Here is an 18575-nt window from a genome sequence, read left to right on the forward strand (position 1 = left end):
ACCATCACTTCTCTTCTTGAAAATTGATTTTTAATTTATTCTTTGTTCTATAAAATGTTCTAACTTTTTTTTAAAAAGATTTTTAAATTGATTTTTAGAGAAAGGTCCAACTTTTTTTTTTTTTTAAGATTTTTGAATTGATTTTTAGAGAAAGAGGAAGGGAGAAAAAAAAAACATCAATGTGAGAGCAAAACATCAAGTGGCTGCCTCCTGCACGCCCCCTAGTGGAGATCGAGCCTGAAACCCCGGTATGTGCCCTGACCTGGAATGAACCAGCAACCTTTCTGTGCACAAGACAACCACCAACCGACTGAGCCACACCAGCCATGGCTAAATGGTCCAACTTTTAACACAACTTATTACAAATATTTAGAAATTCTCTGAACCCCTCCAGGTTTGTAGGTTCGTGATCAACCTCCCAAAAGCTGTGCTGTTCTTTGTGCAGAATTTGTTAAAATCTGTTCAGCCGTTCCACCTCAGTGCTCCAATCTGTGCTAAGAATGTTACTTGCATTGCCTTTGATTTTCACGTTGAACATCCTCGTCTTTGTTATAGGAGAGCCGGTCCTCACCTAGACGGGCAACCCCCATCAGGTTGCTGTGGGTCTGCATTTGAGTACAGAAGTCAGAATCATCTTTTTCTAGTTGCAACAGATTGTCCTCTGAATATTTACCCCCGTCTCCACCACCGAAGGGCTCCTGTGTTCTTAATGGACTGGTTTTATTGGGAAGCGCTTGTAATAATAGTACCTGGCTCTTGGAACCCTCTTCAAAATAGTCCCCTCCTCCTCTTTCACCCTGAGGAGCTGGTTCGTCACCAGAGAACTGTAACAGTTGTGTCGGGCTCCTAGCCTCTCTGGACTCATGGGCCTCAGGGGCACCTGTGTCCATCGGGCTGGAATGCGTGCTGCCCCCTTCAGAATCGTGTTGTGAGGGACGATTGCTTTCATCCGGGTCTGATCGCTGAGTGAGAGGTTCATATGTACACATGTCTGCATCTCTCTCACCACAGGCAGTCTTATCAGGAACCGGGGGAACTTCAGTAGGACACGGTGGTGCTTCCACAGTGGAAAATTCTAGGTCTCTGAGGGAGCAATGCCACCCTGCTGCCTCAGACCGAGGAGCCGTGACGCAGTCATAAGTGAACACGCCCGGGGTCGTGTCACGGGCAGCACTGTCACCCAGTGACCCGGGCAAGGTCACTGGGTTCTCACATGTGTGGGTGTTAGAGGCACTTTCCCGATGACTCTTGGACAAACCAGAGTCTGAACCGGAAATGAGAGGTTTTTCAAAGCGATCCTCCTGATTCTCACATTTCCCCTGAGCCTTCCGGAAGGTGATGTCCTCAAGACTCTCGGATGATGTCACGGTGTCCCTCCTCACCCCTGGGTCCCGGTCCTTCGGGAGCTCACTGGTTCCAGGACTCTCCTCCCCATCTGCCTCTTCTCCACTCACATTTCGCGCACCCTCTGAACTCACGGAGCTTAGAGTAAATAGAGAGCCTTCATCGGAATCGGAGTTGGTGTCCAGCTCGTCCCGCGTGTCAGGAGGAGCGTGTCTCTGGGCTGGGTCCTCGTGAGCAGGAGTGACATGTAGGTCCCTGCCCCGTCCTGGGGGAACGGCCTTTGGGGACGGGCCCACATGTCCTAGGTCACCGAGTTGGGCTGAACCGTAGTAGGTGGGATGTTGCTTCTCAGCACTGGCTCCCTGTGCGTCCAGCAAACTGGGAGTGCCCACCTGCACCTCCTTAGGGAACTCCAGCGGTGCCCGCTCCGCGCCCTCTCTGTCCCCGTGCCCTCCCGTCCTCTGCGCTTTTGTACATATTTGCGTTTGAGAGAGAACAGCCGTCATTTCTCTTGACAGTGGTGGGTCTAATGCATTCGAATCCTTATGGATGGAGCCAGAGCCAGTTCGTAATCTGCCAGCAATCGCAGGGATGCCCACTGAGTGCTCACTGCGCGAATCTTCCGTTTCAGAATCGACTTCTCCACGGAGACCATGCCGGCAGACGCGGTCCTGTCTTGCTGACGCGCGGGGGTTACTGTCAGCACCGGGCCGTCCGCCGATAACGGAACCGGAACCGGAACCGGCTGCCCGGCCATTGGGAAGCAGGTGATCCTTCCTCCTCCCTGCCCCAGTGTCGCCCCCGCGCGGTCCCCTGCTCTGCCCGCCGCCAGGCTCCTTTCTGCTGATGCCCAGACTTCTGCCAGCAACGACAGCAGCCTGTGGGCTGGCCTGTGTCCCCGAGAAAGGGTCTTGGGGCGCACAGAGGCTTAGGCCACGGTGAGCTTGGTGCAGATCCACCCTTGGGTGCTGGACGTCCCCCGCAGCTTCCGTTTCATCGTAGAAGCCCTGGTTGGAATACCCGAGGGTAGGACCGGGTCTTTTCTTTCTGCACCTCCGTTGCCACAGTCTGTCAATATACGGCCTCGTCAGAGCCCCCAGGCAGAAAGCCACGAAGAACGTGATGAACACCGCTAGGCACACGGCCAGGGCGAGGTCCTGGGACGCGGCTTCCGTCCTGCCAGCCGCTTGCACATCCTGGGTGCTCCTCACCCGTCTCGGCGGCCGTCTGTGCTGCTCATCAGAGCCTGCGCGGTCCTTCTTCCCCGGCGCGGATGAGCCCACATGCATCCCTGCCTGGGGCCTCTCAGCTTTGCTCCTTAGGAGGCTTTTCCTGTGACTCAGATTCGTGTGAGGAAGGTGGGCCTCCCTGGGAATTCTGCTTCTGGGTGTCCACCCGGGTGCCTCCTCGTGCCCTGAAAGTGGGGGTAAAACACATGGAAATTATATGTAAAGTGCATATTGCATGATGATAAGCAGCGCTCCTGATTGACGGAGTGATGTCTAAGGCCAGCAGTACGGCTCCGTGAGCATCACACGTGGCTGTGGGCTCAGGGCTGCTGCTCACCAGCCCAGGAGTGGTGTGTTTCTCAGGCTTCTTGCCGATGGCTACCTGTGGGAGGGAAAGAAGCCAGACTGGAGGGGTAACCTCCTTACGTCTCCTTCTTCCAGACCCTGACCTTCTGCACGTTCTTGAGAACATCCCATCAGCCCCCGGCAGAGTCTGCCTCAGCCCTACCCATGTTCGCAGCATCATTTCCTCAGCATGCCCAGTGCTGGCGAGCACAGCAATGCCCAGGGTTCTCTAGTGGCTCCTGGTGTTCTACCCTCCACACTCAGAAGCCAGGGCGGCTTTGAGAGAGGACAGGACACGTGTGGCTGACAACACTGGCCTCCCTCTGATCTTCGTGGTTTTCTTCTAAACATGGGAAGCATGGCCATGTTCCTATTTAATGTCAGTCCTGAACAGAACAGAATCCAGGACCATTAGAAAAAAAAATCTGCCTTTCTTCCCCACTCCCCAGTTAGAAGTTTAAGCCAACACAATAGTGGAAACTGCCGTAACCGGTTTGGCTCAGTGGATAGAGCGTCAGCCTGTGGACTCAAGAGTCCCAGGTTCGATTTCTGTCAAGGGCATCTATCTTGGTTGCGGGCACATCCCCGCTAGGGAGCGTGCAGGAGGCAGCTGATCAATGTTTCTCTCTCATCGATGTTTCTAACTATCCTGTGCTGGGCTGCATATCTGGCGCTTCAGCCAGGCGGGGCACGCTGTCCTAAAACACATAGATAGGAAGGTACTGACATCAGGCCAGGCCTTGAGATATGGTCTCATGGCCCCATCCCAGCATGCAGGCCTTCTTTCTCAGAAGGCCCAGAAGTCTCATTCCAAATTTGGGAGACAAAGGACTGGAAAAAGTATAAATAAAGAGAGTTTCCTCCATATTGGGGGCCCAGAATTTGAAAGACACATTTTTCTCTGGGCCTCCACAGAATTTAATAATAAAATGTAACTCCTGTAGTCGGCACTGCAGTTCAGCCTCTGCTTCGGCAGGGTGCTGTAACTCTAGTCGCCGCTGGCCAGAATAAAGGTTCCTAAATTTTGATCTGAGTCCCTGGTGGTTGTCTCCATGGGTCACCCCATTACATATCCCTCTCCCTTCCTCCCTGTAAAAAATCAATAAAATATATTTTCAAAAAAATAGTGGAAACCACTTTCCAGAATGTTCAACTCCAATAACATATTTTAGCACTTTGGGAGAGTGGCAGGGAACAAAGAAAAGAAAAATCTACTTTTGAAATGTGTGTTTGTGTCTGTGTAGGATTATACTTTTAGGATGTTGGCAAACATTTAAACTAATCATGTTTCAAGTTTTAAAAGTTCTTTCTTTGATTATTTGTTAAGAATTGGGATTTAAAAATATGACACTTGCCCTAGCTGGTTTGGCTCAGTAGATAGAGTGTTGGCCTGTGGACTGAAGGGTCCCAGGTTCGATTCCAGCCAAGGGCACATGCTTGGGTTGCAGGCTCGATCCCCAGTAGGGGGTGTGCAGGAGGCAGCTGATCAATAATTCTCTCTCATCATTGATGTCTCTCTCTCTCTCTCTCTCTCTCTCTCTCCTCTCTCTCTCTCCCTCTCGCTTCCTCTCTGAAATCAATAAAGAAATATATTTTATAAAAATATGACACTTGTGGGGTCTTCAGGGCAAAATTCTCTCCTTATGAAGTTTCTGAGACGGTGGAACTAGGTTTCTTTGCCCACGTAAAGAAAATCACTCATGACTGAGGAAAACAGTTAGAAACCAATGACTGCTCTATGACACAGCCCGAGGCTGCCCAAGGCCATGGATCACCACTCTTGCTGTCATTGTTTCCAATGAGACTAAATTGGTCCTGTTTTTTGTTCGTTTGTTTATTTATTTATCTATTTATTTTTCAGTTCAGCTGGAACCCTTTCAGAGAGAAGCAGTACTACTGACATACCTATAGACTTGTTGCAAATTACATCCCACTTTCTCCTCCAGGATTCAGAAATGACATTTTGGAAGATGGTCACACTGTCATCACACTGCCATTGGTTATGGGCCAAGTCAGCCTCCAGGTGGGGAAGCTCTAGAGCAATGGTCATCATGGGCAGGATGGCGGTCAGAGCATTGCTGCTGAGGTCCACAACCTGCTCGAGAAGAAGCACATTTGGGCCAGTCTGTGAATAAAGACACTTAGAGACAATAGACAAGTTCCAGATATTATGTCTTTACGGAGGCAATAAGAAGTTAGCACTGATTTGAGAGTCAGAGGAACCTTGGAGTAAATCTCTGCTCTGTCTCTAACAGTTCTGTGAACCTAAGCAAACTGTTTACTTTCCATGAGCCTACCTGCCAAAATTGTTGTTAGGATGAAATGCATGCAAAAGCTTTAAGTATGGTGCCTACATTAGATGATTAATCATTTTCCCTTCCTTTTTTCCTATGAGCTGTGATTTGTACTGTTAGATAAAACCTGAACTCCTCATTGTTATCAAGGTCTAGATCAAGGTCTAGAATTAGATACCAGAACTAAAATGTCTAGAAGCACAGTGTTCTTGAAAGTGGCAGAAGATTCTGAATGATGAGCCCATACAACACAAAACTGCGGCTGACCACAAGTAGCGAAGAGAGATCTTTTGCTTCAAGGGTAGTAGTACATTTCTCTGCATCTGCACTACTTAGTATGCACAAGATGACCAATTTTTCTAGTCTAATCAGAAATGAAGGGGAAACCAGGGAACAAAAAGGACTCAGTGACACTAGAAACACAGAGAAGGACCCGTTGAAGATGGATGTGGCCGTGGCATGATGCAGCAGGGAAAGCATAGTTAGGGATAGCTCTAGCTACCATTCGCAGAGCACTGCTGTGTACCAGGCACCTCACTGGGTGCTTTACATATATTATCTCTAAACTTCCCAACAAATTCCTCATTCCACCCACCCACCCCCCTTTTTTTTACATAGGAGGAAACTGGGCTAGGGCACACAGTATATTCCACAAGCCCCTAGTACATAGCAGCTGCTCCTTAAATAGTGGAGAAAAGAATGAATGAATGAAATGGCAGAGTTGAAATCTGATCTGGCTTCCCTGGGTGCCTTCTATTCCACAACATACCCTCCTGGAGCCTGAGCTCTCACCAAACTGGAGTGAAGGGCTGGGTGGAGGAGGCTTGGAGCATGAGGCACCAGAGTGGGGTCTTGGGGCCTGGGAAGGGGCAGATGGTTATCAGAAGGGAAAATCATAAAAGTCTTGTTGAAAAATAAAAAGAGGGCTATGGGTGAAAATTAGAGAGGCTGGATGTTATCTAGGTCAAATGTTTTATAAACATCACGGGAAAAGCAGCGTCGATATCCTGAGTTAAATAAACCCCTAAGAGCTGATTCAAACAATTAATCCAATGGCACCATCACCAAGACCACTACATGCTGAGTCAGAATTCTCCCTGGACATGAGCAATGAGGCTGACCTTTCCCGTGTTGAGTAACCAAGCAGTCTTGACTCCCCAAGGAAGGTTGCCAAAAATAGGAAGTAGGAGACTGGGATTGGGAAGGGAAAAAACAAAACTTCTTTGGCCTGGTCTTCCCAAGGATCAATAATTTTCTTACGTAACCCTCCTCAACAACTGAGTGAAATATTCTACTGTTTTTCAGGTAGTTCTTTTCAGGTAGTTATTTTCTTTTTAGTGCACGTCTGGCTTTTTTTCCCCCTAGTCTAGCAACTATGATATGACAAATCATTGAATTGAAAGCAAAACTGGAGTGAGGCCAGAAAACTAATAAGATGATCCAGGAGAAATAATTTCTGAGAAAAGATTAAAACAGAATAGTTCAATGTGGCTAAAGAAACAGCCATCCACCATCAGTGGCAGGAGTGTACATTAGAGAAAGCCTGGGAGAAGCATACGTTGCTACACAAATCACTGAATCTAAGAAGAATGGAGTAATAGTAAGAAAAAGGATGCTAATTTGAAATGCTAATGCAAATGTATTCTATCTAAACATGATGATGAATTCATGATATGAAAACTCTATCTGGCTTCTGAGAAGATTCTGACATGGGAAGACATATTGCACTGTGTAAATGTTAAATGCATCTCCTGAAAAAAACAACAACCCACATACCATCTATTTTAATATGCAGCTTTCTGGTACCAAATATGTTCATCCTGTTCCAAAACCAGTTTTTAAGTTATTACCAAACATGTAGAAGGAATATTAGAGAAGGAGAGATTATATAATTCTGGGCAGTTCAGGTGAATTGAGAATTACAGATGATTTAAATCATTCTTGGGATTGTTTTTTAGTTTGCCTGCAGCATCTATAACCTGTGAGCTGCAGAAGACTTACAAAGTACAATAAAAATGCATAGGAAATAAAACAGACACAGGGCAATCACACACACATATACTTATAATCAGTAGACAATATACTAAATGAGGTCCCCAGGCAATCTGACTACCTATTTGTGGTGAATTGGGGAGCACTGTCAAGTTCAGTGGGCTTTCTCATCTGCTCTTATAATTTGGCAGATTCTGAAAGAGTCCCCAGTGATTCTGTCTCCTGGTATTCATACCCTTGAGAAATCTCCTCCCCTTGAGTGTAGGCGGGGCCTGTGACTTGATTCTAACCATCAGAGTACGGCAAAAGCAATGGGACATCACTTCGATGGATCTCATATTCTTTGTCCTAGCAGGCTCTCTCCTTTGGGCTGTGGTGCAAGCTGCCATGCGGTGAGCTGCCCTATGGAGAGGCTGACATGGCACAGAACGGAGGGCAGGCTCAGGCTGACAGCTAGCAAGGAATGGAGCCCTCAGTCAATGCCCACAAGGAACTGAATGAAAGTTTCCCCTTCATTTCCCCGTGAGCTTCACCTAGGCCTTCAGGTGAGAATCCAATCTTGGCCAACACCTTGATTGAAGCCAGCGACAAGTTTAATTTGATTTAGAAAAAAACTAATGTGCCAATTGTTGCTGCTGAGTATTATGTTCAAGCAAAATTCATGTCCATTACTGAGACCACTGATTTTTAAGGCAAGAGAGAGACTTCAGCGATTTAAAGGAATCTTAAAATAGACTTACATGTTTTGATTAATAGTCAGTACTACTGGACATGAAGACACTTCAAACATTCTTCTAATGTCATTGCTCATATGGCTGTGTATTTGAAATATTATAAAAATTATTTTATAACCTGTAACTTTTTGAGGTCCTTGAAGGCTTCCGGATGAATTCTGAATATCTTGTTGCTCCTTAAATAGAGGTTCTCCAATTGCAGGCAGTTATGAAAATCAAACATACCAATTTGCAATATCCCATTGAATGACAGATCCAAACTCTGTAATGACTTCAGTTTCCACAATCCTATTAAAATTAAAAAGCAAGTTAAAATATTGCCCTGGCTAGTGTGGCTCAGTTGGTTGGTTATCATCCTGTGCACAGAAAGGTTGCTGGTTCAATTCCTGGTTGGGACACATGCCCTGTCTGGGTTTTGGGCTTGGTCCCAGTAGGGGGCATGCAGGAGGCAGCCGATTTCACATTGACGTTTCTCTTTCTCTCTTTCTCTTCCTCTCTCTCTAAAATATCAATGGAAATGTAGAAAAAAAATAAAATTAAAATATAAACTGGTGATATTGACTGCAGCATTGTTTGTAAGGGTGAAAGATTAGAGACAACCTAAATGGTTTTCAATAGAGAAGTGGTTAGACAAAGCATGGTATGTCAATACTATAAAATACTATGGAACCGAATACTATAAAAGAGAATGGGGTAGAGCAACAAGACTGCATGAGAAGGAAAATGTTAAGTTGCTGAACGGTATCAAGTATAATTCCAGTGTTCTTGAAAAAAGGAGCCATTTGTACCCATATACATATATCATATATTTTGAGTGAGCAGGAAAAAAAGGCCTGGAAGAGGTAAACTAAGCTATTAGTAGTACTTACACTTAGAAGGAGAGGTGGGGTTAGAGAAGAAAGGAAGCTTTATTTTAGACATCATTGAACTCTTTTTTTCAATGAGCATGTGCTAATCTATACTAATAAAAGGGTAATATGCTAATTAGACTGGATATCCTTCTGGACAAAGCCATGGTGGTGGGGCCAAGGCAGAGGTGGTTAGGGTGATCAGGCTGGCAGGGGAGAGCAGTTAGGGGGATCAGGGGAGGGCAGTTAGGGTGATCAGGATGGCAGGGGAGGGCAGTTAGGGAGATCAGGCTGGCAGGGGAGAGAAGTTAGGGGGATCAGGCTGGCAGGGGAGAGCAGTTAGGGCGATTAGGCTGGCAGGCAGGCAAGCGGTTAGAAGCTAGTGGTCCCAGATTGCAAGAGGGATGTCCAGGGGTCCCAGATTGGAGAGGGTGCAGGCCAGGCTGAGGGACACCCCCGTGCACGAATTTTGTGCACCGGGCCTCTAGTTTTATAATAAAAGCATTAATTAAAAAGTCTAACTTTGAAGAATAAGTAAATATTTATTTGATTGAATTATGGATAAAACTGAATAGTTGTTTGATGATTTATTTATTTGGGTGAACTGAGAGTTTTCAAATGTTCATGACTCATTTTGTAGCTATATCCTTTCTTTTATGTACTTATTGTTAATATTATAACTATTTTCTAGGCATTCTTGTATGTTTTGAAGGTAGTAAATTCTAGCTAGATTTTGTGTTCTGGCAAAATAATCTAATTGCCTTTGTATTTCACCTGATGCCAGAGTCACCAGGAGGTGCATTTGGCACTGAAAAGAAAGCTTGAGAAGGAGGTGCCAGTCACAGCGTCTCCCAAATTTGATTTACCATCTGAGTCCTGCAAGGAAGCCCTGCATTTTTACATTTCCTTCTGCTCTGCTCTCATGTGTAGTCTGTGTCTTTAACCAACTACCACAAAACAGATCAAGTTGGTTCAATTCCAGAAGGATTTATTCCTTGTGTACTGTCTTTGGTGCTGAGGACAAATATAGCATAGAATCCTTGTGTCTGGTTGAATGATAAAACCTAGAAAAAGTTGCTAGTTATACAAAGCACTTATACCCCTCCATCCAACTGTCCATAAGATGATTCAGGTCAGAGTTCATGTCTTTGTGAACTCCTCCAATGCCTGGAATATAACATGCACGCAATAAATTAGAGGTCACAGTGTTTGGCCTGCACAGAGATTTAAAAATTAATGAGCTGACAATAAAGATTCAATACAAAAATGTTGCATATCTAGCTTCGTTGAATTATTGGAAGTTTCAACTGGCACAAGACGTTTGGCTGGAGCTGAATGAGGGCACCTGTCTTAGATGGGCATGCACTTACCGACAAATGTGATTTCTTTCTACTCATGTCTCTATCAGAAGTAGGAAAACAAAGGATAGGCCAAGAAATCTGCATGTTTTAAAAAAAATGGGAGAGAACCAGGGCTGATGTTCAGCTGGCATATGCTGGTGGGAAATACTTCGATATTGGTTGGTAAATTTGTTGTTCCTGACTGAGTGCCCCAGCATCTGTGAGCTGCTCTGCTGTCCTAGGCACTTCAATATTTCCCCTCCTGCCCCCTGGAGAAAATGTTTCTTTGTGGATAATATTCCTACATATTTTAATATGCAAACATATGGGTTTGTGAGGGGAAAAAAGTAAAACACAAGACACGAATATGAAAGGAGCTATAGTTTCCTTGACATTTTTGTGATACTTGCCTGCCCTATGCAGGGATGAGAATTTATGGTTCCTGCAATTTCTCAGTACTTAATTGAATTGAATATGTAGGCCAGGAGATCAGCGGAAGGGAGATCATGCCTAGCTTTGAGTGGAAGGAAGAAGTTATTTTTAAACCTTCGTTTAATGGTGTACTCTTTCTGTGCTCTGAGCATTTCACAAACATCTCCTTTTAATCCTCACAAACCCCTGGGTGTTATTACCATTTTACAAATTGCAAAACTTAGGTGCAGCAAGAATTTGCCCCACGTCATGGTGGGTGGAGGTGGGATTGAAATTCAGATCTTTTAACCATTCATTACCATTTAGCCACACACACACACACACACACACACACACACACACAAAGGACATGGTCAAGGTCCTGAAAGATAACTTGAGTTTTGAAAAGGAAAAAGAAGGCGGGGAGTAGGGCTGGGCTGTCTATGAAAGAGAATGGTATGGGCCATGGAATACATAAAATGCCAAATGCATTGGGATTGTTTAGTGATTCTACTTGTATCATATAGCAAATAGGGCTATAAGATGTTCGGTTTATCCAGCTCTGTTTGTAACTTTTGATGTGAATCAGAAAGCATCATTAAGGTCTCTATGCCTCAGTTTCCTCCCTTAAAAATTGTTTCTTGCAGGTGAAATTGAATCTATCTTTGATTACTATGGTCAGGTATTTTGAGCGCAGTGGAAGCCGGGTGTAACAGTTAGATCATCATTCAGCAAATATTCACTTTACTTCTTTGTCCCGTTGAGTTGAGGTTGTCATGTACTTGCTTTGGGCAATGAGACGTTAGCAGACATGATGTGAGCCAAGATTTGAAATGTGATGGGGATTGCTCCCTTGGATTTTGCCAAAGAACAGTTATGAAAACAACATGTCCTGATTAGCCTGCTGATCCAAAGATAATGAGAGATATGACCTTATTCATTTAGGGTCTCTCAAAAACGGATGGGGAATTTGAGAACTCTTCCATGATACTTGGCTGACACTCTCAATGGGGGAAAATACGTTCTTTTAAAAATTTTGCATGGTGAATCAATGTTGAGGGGGTGCGCATTCAGGTGACTAAAAGAGGTTAGGAAGTGCATTAGCTGAGTTTGGATGTCAGAGGGTAGATTCTGTTTCAAGAGAGGAGAGTCAAATGTTGGGAAGAAAATAGGGAGGCACTTTTTTTTTATTGAATTTCTTTCTGATGATTGTATAAGCTAGGGAAAGCAGGAATTTGATTAGCCTTTGCATTTAAGAGGCCAGAGGCAGTTTTATTACTTCTAAGAAATTATCTCAGTGTTTATTGGAAAAAAGGCCACAGAAGGTATGCCCAGACATTACACCACCTTAAAAATATTCCTTTGGACTATGAACTTCCTAAATGTTCTCCCAAGTATGATACCTAATAACACAGAACAATAATGGTCAAGGGTCATGGCTTCAAGTTCAAAGAGTACTAAGAATTAGAATAGAGTCTGGAATGGTCCTAGATAAGAATTATTGATAAGGCTAGCCATTAAAGTAGTCAAATTTAAACTAGTAGAGGTGAGCCAAAGACCTTGCCCTTTTAGCTTAATGACATACATTTTGTTACTCCTTTACAACCTGAACTTTGAAAAAAAATATATTTTTTTTATTGATTCAAAGAGGAAGAGAGAGGGGGAGAGAGAAATTTCAATGTTAACAGAGAGTTATTGATTGGCTGCCTCCTACTGGGGATCAAGCCCGCAACTTAGGCATGTGCCCTTGGCCAGAATTGGATCTGGGACCCTTCAGTCTGCAGGCTGATGCTCTATCCACTGAGTTAAACTAGCTATGGCCAACCTGAACTTTTTGAAAAAATTGGTTATTGGTATTCCCATAATCATAGCAATCAAGATGAAATGCTTAATTTCCTACAAATGAAAAGAATACAATGTACTTTTGTTTTTACATGATTAGTAATACATGATTTTGTGGTTGTATTTTTTTTTTTAATTCTACCAGTTTCAAAGTCAGGTATTATTTCATCTCATTTCTAACACATTTATCTCTTGGGTTCTGAAACTTCGTTGTTAAATGATGTCAGGCTATCACATCTGGACTGTCAACCTAACTGGAATCCCAGTAACATGTTGGTCCTGAGAGATTTCTAGGCACTATGTGGGCATTCCGGAAATACTGCCTGATGAAGGTGGGATAGTTTAACTGGAGACCTGCCCCATTGTTTTAAAATTTTAAAACCGATTTTCCATTATTAACACTATATTCCAAACATATGGGAGGAAGGTAGAATGATCATTAAGGTTGAATTCATGGCTGGCTTCTGTCTTGTAAATACATCGGCTGGCACCTCCTCTGGTGTTGTCCCAACATGAAGCTTTTTGGTGACTTCACAGCTGCCTCTGAAGACAGGCTGGGCTGACATTGGGTGAGTCGCTGTGATAGTTCACCCTCACAGAAGGGGGCTTTCCTGGGTGAAAGCAACTCTTTGTTGGCTCTATAAACTCACTGCTTTAAGACCCACGGGACATGAGTTATACAGGTACACGTGTGCTGGTAAGCCAGTTGTTGATCCCTGCTTCCCAAGATATGTATCTCTAAGGTATTATTTCATATAAATAGTTAGACACAAATGATTCTTGGCTCATGAATTACAGTGGACTAGGAGTCCCATCTACTGTGAAATTATTTAACTTACTTTGTTGTTGTTGTTAATCCTCACCTGAGGATATTTTTTCTATTGGTTTTTAGAGAGCGGAGGGGTAGAGAGAGAAATAGGAAAGAGGGAGAAGGAGAGAGAGAAACGTCCATGTGAGAGAGACACAGTGATTGGTTACCTCCCACATGTTCCCTGATATTGGTTGCCTCCCACACACGCCCCAAGGGGAGCAGGGGATGGAATCTGCAACCCAGGTATGTGCCCTGGACCAGGAATTGAACCTGAGACCCTTTGGTGTGAGGGCTGAGGCTCTAACCTGAGAACACTGGCCAAAGCTATTTAGCATTTTAAAAGATAACTTGAGATTCTGACAAAAACAGATTTATTATTTGTTTCTGAATAGACTGTTATTCTCAGTTTGTGCCAAGAGAATAATAATAACTAATATTTGCATACTGCTTTACAAGGTTATATGTGTGTGTATGTAAATAAAATATCATTTATTATGCCAAATACTATGTTAAATTAGGTTCTTGAAAGACATTTTTTTCTTTACACCTCACAGCAATTCTATGAGTAAATTCCACATTATCCAGATGTTACCTTTAAAAAGGCTTACAGCGGTTCTCAACCTGTGGGTCGCGACCCTTTCACAGGGGTTGCCTAAGACCATCGGAAAACACATATATAATTACATATTGTTGTTGTGATTAATCACTATGCTTTAATTATGTTCCATTTGTAACAATGAAATTGGGGGTCACCACAACATGAGGAACTGTATTAAAGGGTCGCGGCATTAGGAAGGTTGAGAACCTTAGAATAAAGGAATCAAAAAAGCACCAAGGAAATGTCAGAAACAGCGTGGCAGGCAGCCCCTCTCTTACCAGCTTTTCCCTCCAAAATGGGGTTTTAAAGCCAGAGTCATCCAGCCACAGTCACAGAATCATAAAATGGGAAGGGATGTCAGAGGGGACTCAATCCAGTAAAAACGGAAAATGCATGTTGCTTTTGGAAAAATAATTCATATCACAAAATGCTATGGGTGAAAGAACTCTGAATTACATCCAATTCGATTCTGGGGTTACACTGGACTCCATCACCCAGCTGTTTCATTCATCTCTCTACGGTTTCATTTGCTAGAATTCTAATAGAATATCAGACACAGGATTTGTCATTTCCCTTCTTTTTTCTCCTTTGCGAGTTAACATTTCCCCTGATACTTTGGGAGGCCAAGTTTAACTCAGAAAAGGAAGATAGGGACTGCATCTGCATTTTATAGGGATATTTGGTCCTTAAATGGAATTGTATTTGCCTTAACCTCCGATGAGCTCCGGGAAATTCATCTGCCTTCAGGAGACACATTCGGCATTTCTTTATTTACTCTTGTGGTGGATAATATTTGACATATTAATCTTTTACCTCTGTTTTCCCCTTTTCCTTTCTCTCCATTCAAGCAGAAAGCTCTGTCTGTGTTAATTGCCCCGGGGGAGGCACATTGTGAGGCACAAAGCAGAGGAGTCCACAAGTCTTTCCGGCTTTTGTTTTCCACAGGCCTAAAGTTTTAAAGGAAAGGAATTTCTAGAACTAGACAGAAGGTTTTGAAGAAACAAAAAGGGGATTTTTTCCAAACTGAAAAGACTGAAGGAAATGTTCTTTGGCTAATGGGGTTAAGGGACAGATGGACACACACACACACACACACACACACACACACACACACACACACATACTTTGATGTCTTGTCAGGGTATAAGATTCTAGAGCTGCGGTACAAGTCTGAAAAAAGGCAGAGGAAAGCTCACAAAAGACTGAGGTTAAGTACAAGTACCCTATACCCCACCCACAACCTATCCTAGTAGAATTCGGGCTCAGAATCAGAAACTACGCTGAATTATAGACAATAAAAGGTTATATCTCTAGTTCACTTGAATTTGTGGGTTGAGATTCACATCTACCATACTAGTTAAAAAATATTATATCATTATATCATTACATATGTTATACCATTATATCTAATTGCTTGATTAGGTAAAAATATTCAAACAATTTGATGGTATGAAAATATAAGTTATGAAATATTATGGAAAGTATATTCCAATTTGAAATAAAAATAGGTACATAAACCTAAAGAATAAACTTAAATACTATATACTACATGAAGGACTTCAATTTTTCCCTTAAAATTTTTCTTCAAATCCTAATGTCCCACAAATAACAAGCATTCCTTTTACAATAAGAACAATACAATAAAAATTGTAAAATAAGATGAAATTAGTTTACACTGAAAATACTGCACACTGCTTTTATGGAAAAGGTCAGGGAGAGAAGGCTCCTTCCATTCTCACACAATTCTGCTGATATGATGGCTGGAATAGTAATTCCGTCACCCCTTCAGGCTATTGTTGTCAAAATGGTGCTTAAAACCAGACCAGATGTGAAGAAAGAGCAAAAAATAAATAAATGAAAGAAGTGAAAAATGAGAAAAATTAAATATGCCTCATTTGGGATGGAGAAAAATGACAATAGCCTCCCACTTCCTTTTTTAGTATAGTGTCTTATGCAAAGTAAGTGCTTAGCAAAGAATGCCCAACACCAAAAACAAACAGGGAAAGGAAATGGCCTAGCACTCCTGACTATAGAAAGGGCAAAGGAAGCTCTGGCTAATGAACCTGACACATTTTTTAAATGAAACGTTGGTGGATTAGCTGAGGAACGCCAACATGTAGGTTAGTGAATGTCAGAATGGATTAGAGTTTATTATAATAGGAGGATATGTAGAGTATCCCGTTAGAAACCAGGATAAGGAATTCTGATTTTGACTTAGTAAGAAAGTTTACATCTTAATACATAAAATGAGCATTTTTCTAGTCTACACTTGGAAGGCAACTGGATGAGTAGAAAGAAAAGGTATTCTAAGAAAAAATTACAAATATGGCAATAAATTTGAATTGTGTTACATATTAAAAGTATCTGAACTAGTTATTTCTCAGGTAAAATTTAAAATCATGCATTATTATTTAGCACTTAATACTTCCTAGTGTCTCTTGGCAAATCCACATAACATGAATATAAATTATAGTGACAGAAGATGAAAAAGCATTGACTGTAAGTTCCACATATTTTAACTTCAAATTCCACGAAGAAACTCCTTTTATTATATTCGCTTGGATCAAATTGCTTTACTTTCAGCCACTTCCTCAAAACTGAAAGCAAACATGGAATTCTCATTGGCATAAGTCATGAACTCTCCACGCACTCAGGATTTCTCGGTCTAGTCCGCCTCTTAAGATTGTACTTACCCTTGGGAATGTCACTGAGTTTATTTCTTTGAAGAATTAGCAGCTTTAGATGCGGAAGCCCACTTCTCAAGCTGCTGCTGTGGCGTTTCGCCCATGAGCACTTAGGACCGGGGAGATCCAGTGAGATGGAGTGGATGGCATTGTTGCTGAGGTTTAGGGTTTCCAGACCAGGTAAATGTGCAAGAGGGCTTAAGGTTATTTTCAACATGAGATTGTTACTGAGGTCCAGATGTTTTATATTCCGTTTTCCTTCTTTTGTGGGAGATTGTAAGAGAACCCTAAAGAAAATGGAACCTGCATCCACGGTGGCTGCCGTCTGTGATACGTCCACAGGTATATCCCGCTTTCCAGTAAAGGAACAATTTGTCAGACGATATCCATTCCATTGACACTCAGAATCGAAAAAAATACTGCTTTTCCTTACTGGGTTTGTCATGGCTCCAGTAAAATAAAGACCCAGAGCCATGGCAATGGCTCTGAAACAAAGGTTTTTCATAATGCCTGGAGAAAGGAAAATGAATTGACTTATTCATTATAACGCGTAAAAACTAACAGCAAATAAGCAGAAAATTTACTTTTCAAGATTGAGGAAAATTATCTTGCCGTGATTGCCAATTTAAGTGAATGTTTGATTTCTTAGAAATTTCTTAGAAATAAAGGCATTAAAGTGTAGCTTCCAAAATTGGTATAATTATGGTATAAAATTACATTTATGTCACATTCTACAGAAAGAACTCCCCCGATTTTTCAGAAAAATACGTATTCACTTGGGCCTCACCTCTGTGCCTGCTTTTCCAGGACCATTCGTGCTGCAGGCTGCTTCGGAGTGAGGGAAACCTACCAAGATCAAAGGCTTCTCTGCTTCCTGCTGGTCATTAGAACAGAGCAAAGTCTAGTATCTACAACACTATAGTCAGCCACGTGACTTACTGTGGAGTGGCAGGCCATCCAGGTACACTGAACTGTGGAGCTGTTTGGGTGGAAGGTTCAACTCACAAACGAGATCCTTGATGTTATATATATATTTTTTTAATGACTAGAAGAACTGCAAGCTTTGTCTGACTTCAAATCCTTTTGAAATCATTTAGATATATTCAACATAAATAAAATGGGTTATAAAAAGGGTGCTCTGCCTCCGAACATGAAGATGTATCCTATATAATAAAAGTCTAATATGCTAAGTGTCCAGTCATCCGGTCGTCTGTTCAACCAATCAAAGTATAATATGCTAATGATATGCTAAGGCTGCTCAACTACACGCCATGACATACACTGACCACCAGGGGCAGACAGTCGACTGGTCAACCAGTCGCTATGATGTGCACTGAACACCAGGGGCAGACGCTCCAACTAGTAGGTTAGCTTGCTGCTGGGGTCCAGCTGATCAGGACTGAGTGAGATGGACCAGACATGCCCTGGAGCCCTCCCAGGGTCCCTCCCTGGCTGGCCCACCTCCTGAGTCCCTCCCTGGCTCCAATTGTGGTTGGGTGGGTGGGAGGTAATCAACCAAAGACCATCCTATATAATAAAAGGCTAATACAGGCAGTCCTTGGGTTACATTGGACTTGATGTATGTCATTTTGTGGTTATGACGCCATCTCCCATTTACAGTATTTATAAAAAAAAAAGTTCTGTCATTTCGATGTATGTACATATGTGCTTTATGTTTTTTTATTATTTATTTACTACAAGTAAAGGTCAAGAATTGTTATCTTTTAAATTTTTTTTACTGTTTCACTTCATTACTGCTGTGTATGTGTTCCATGAGATGTAGGTGCTTATGCAGGTGGGTTCCGACTTACGGGGATAATCGCGTTATGTCGTGCTGTAGGAATGGATCTCTGACATAACCTGAGGACCTACTGTATGCAAATTGACCGAATTGGAATGACGGGTCGCTATGACACACACTGACCACCAGAGGGCAGACACTCAATGCAGGAGCTGTCCTCCGGTGGTCAGTGCACTCCCACAGGGGGAGTGCCACTCAGCAAGAAGCCTAGCTTACGGCTGGCAAGCGCAGCTGTGGTGGCGGGAGCCTCTCCCACCTCTGCGGACATCCCCCGAGGGCTCCTGGACTGCAAGAGGGCGCAG

General features: G+C 43.0%; 1 protein-coding gene across 1 annotated transcript; it reads right to left on the reverse strand.

Moving 5' to 3' along the window:
• Nucleotides 1-265: 265 nt before the first annotated feature.
• On the reverse strand, nucleotides 266-17349 carry LRRC66 (leucine rich repeat containing 66). The gene is made up of 5 exons (XM_014534531.1): nucleotides 17260-17349; nucleotides 16482-16982; nucleotides 8057-8226; nucleotides 4824-5013; nucleotides 266-2758 (listed from the first exon to the last, which is right to left on the reverse strand). Exons 2-5 carry the CDS (start codon nucleotides 16975-16977, stop codon nucleotides 504-506), a joined length of 3111 nt encoding a protein of 1036 aa, XP_014390017.1. The 5' UTR covers nucleotides 16978-16982; nucleotides 17260-17349; the 3' UTR covers nucleotides 266-503.
• Nucleotides 17350-18575: the final 1226 nt, after the last annotated feature.

Source organism: Myotis brandtii, unplaced genomic scaffold (genome assembly GCF_000412655.1).
Source record: "Myotis brandtii unplaced genomic scaffold, ASM41265v1 scaffold10, whole genome shotgun sequence".
Taxonomy (NCBI): Eukaryota; Metazoa; Chordata; class Mammalia; order Chiroptera; family Vespertilionidae; genus Myotis; species Myotis brandtii.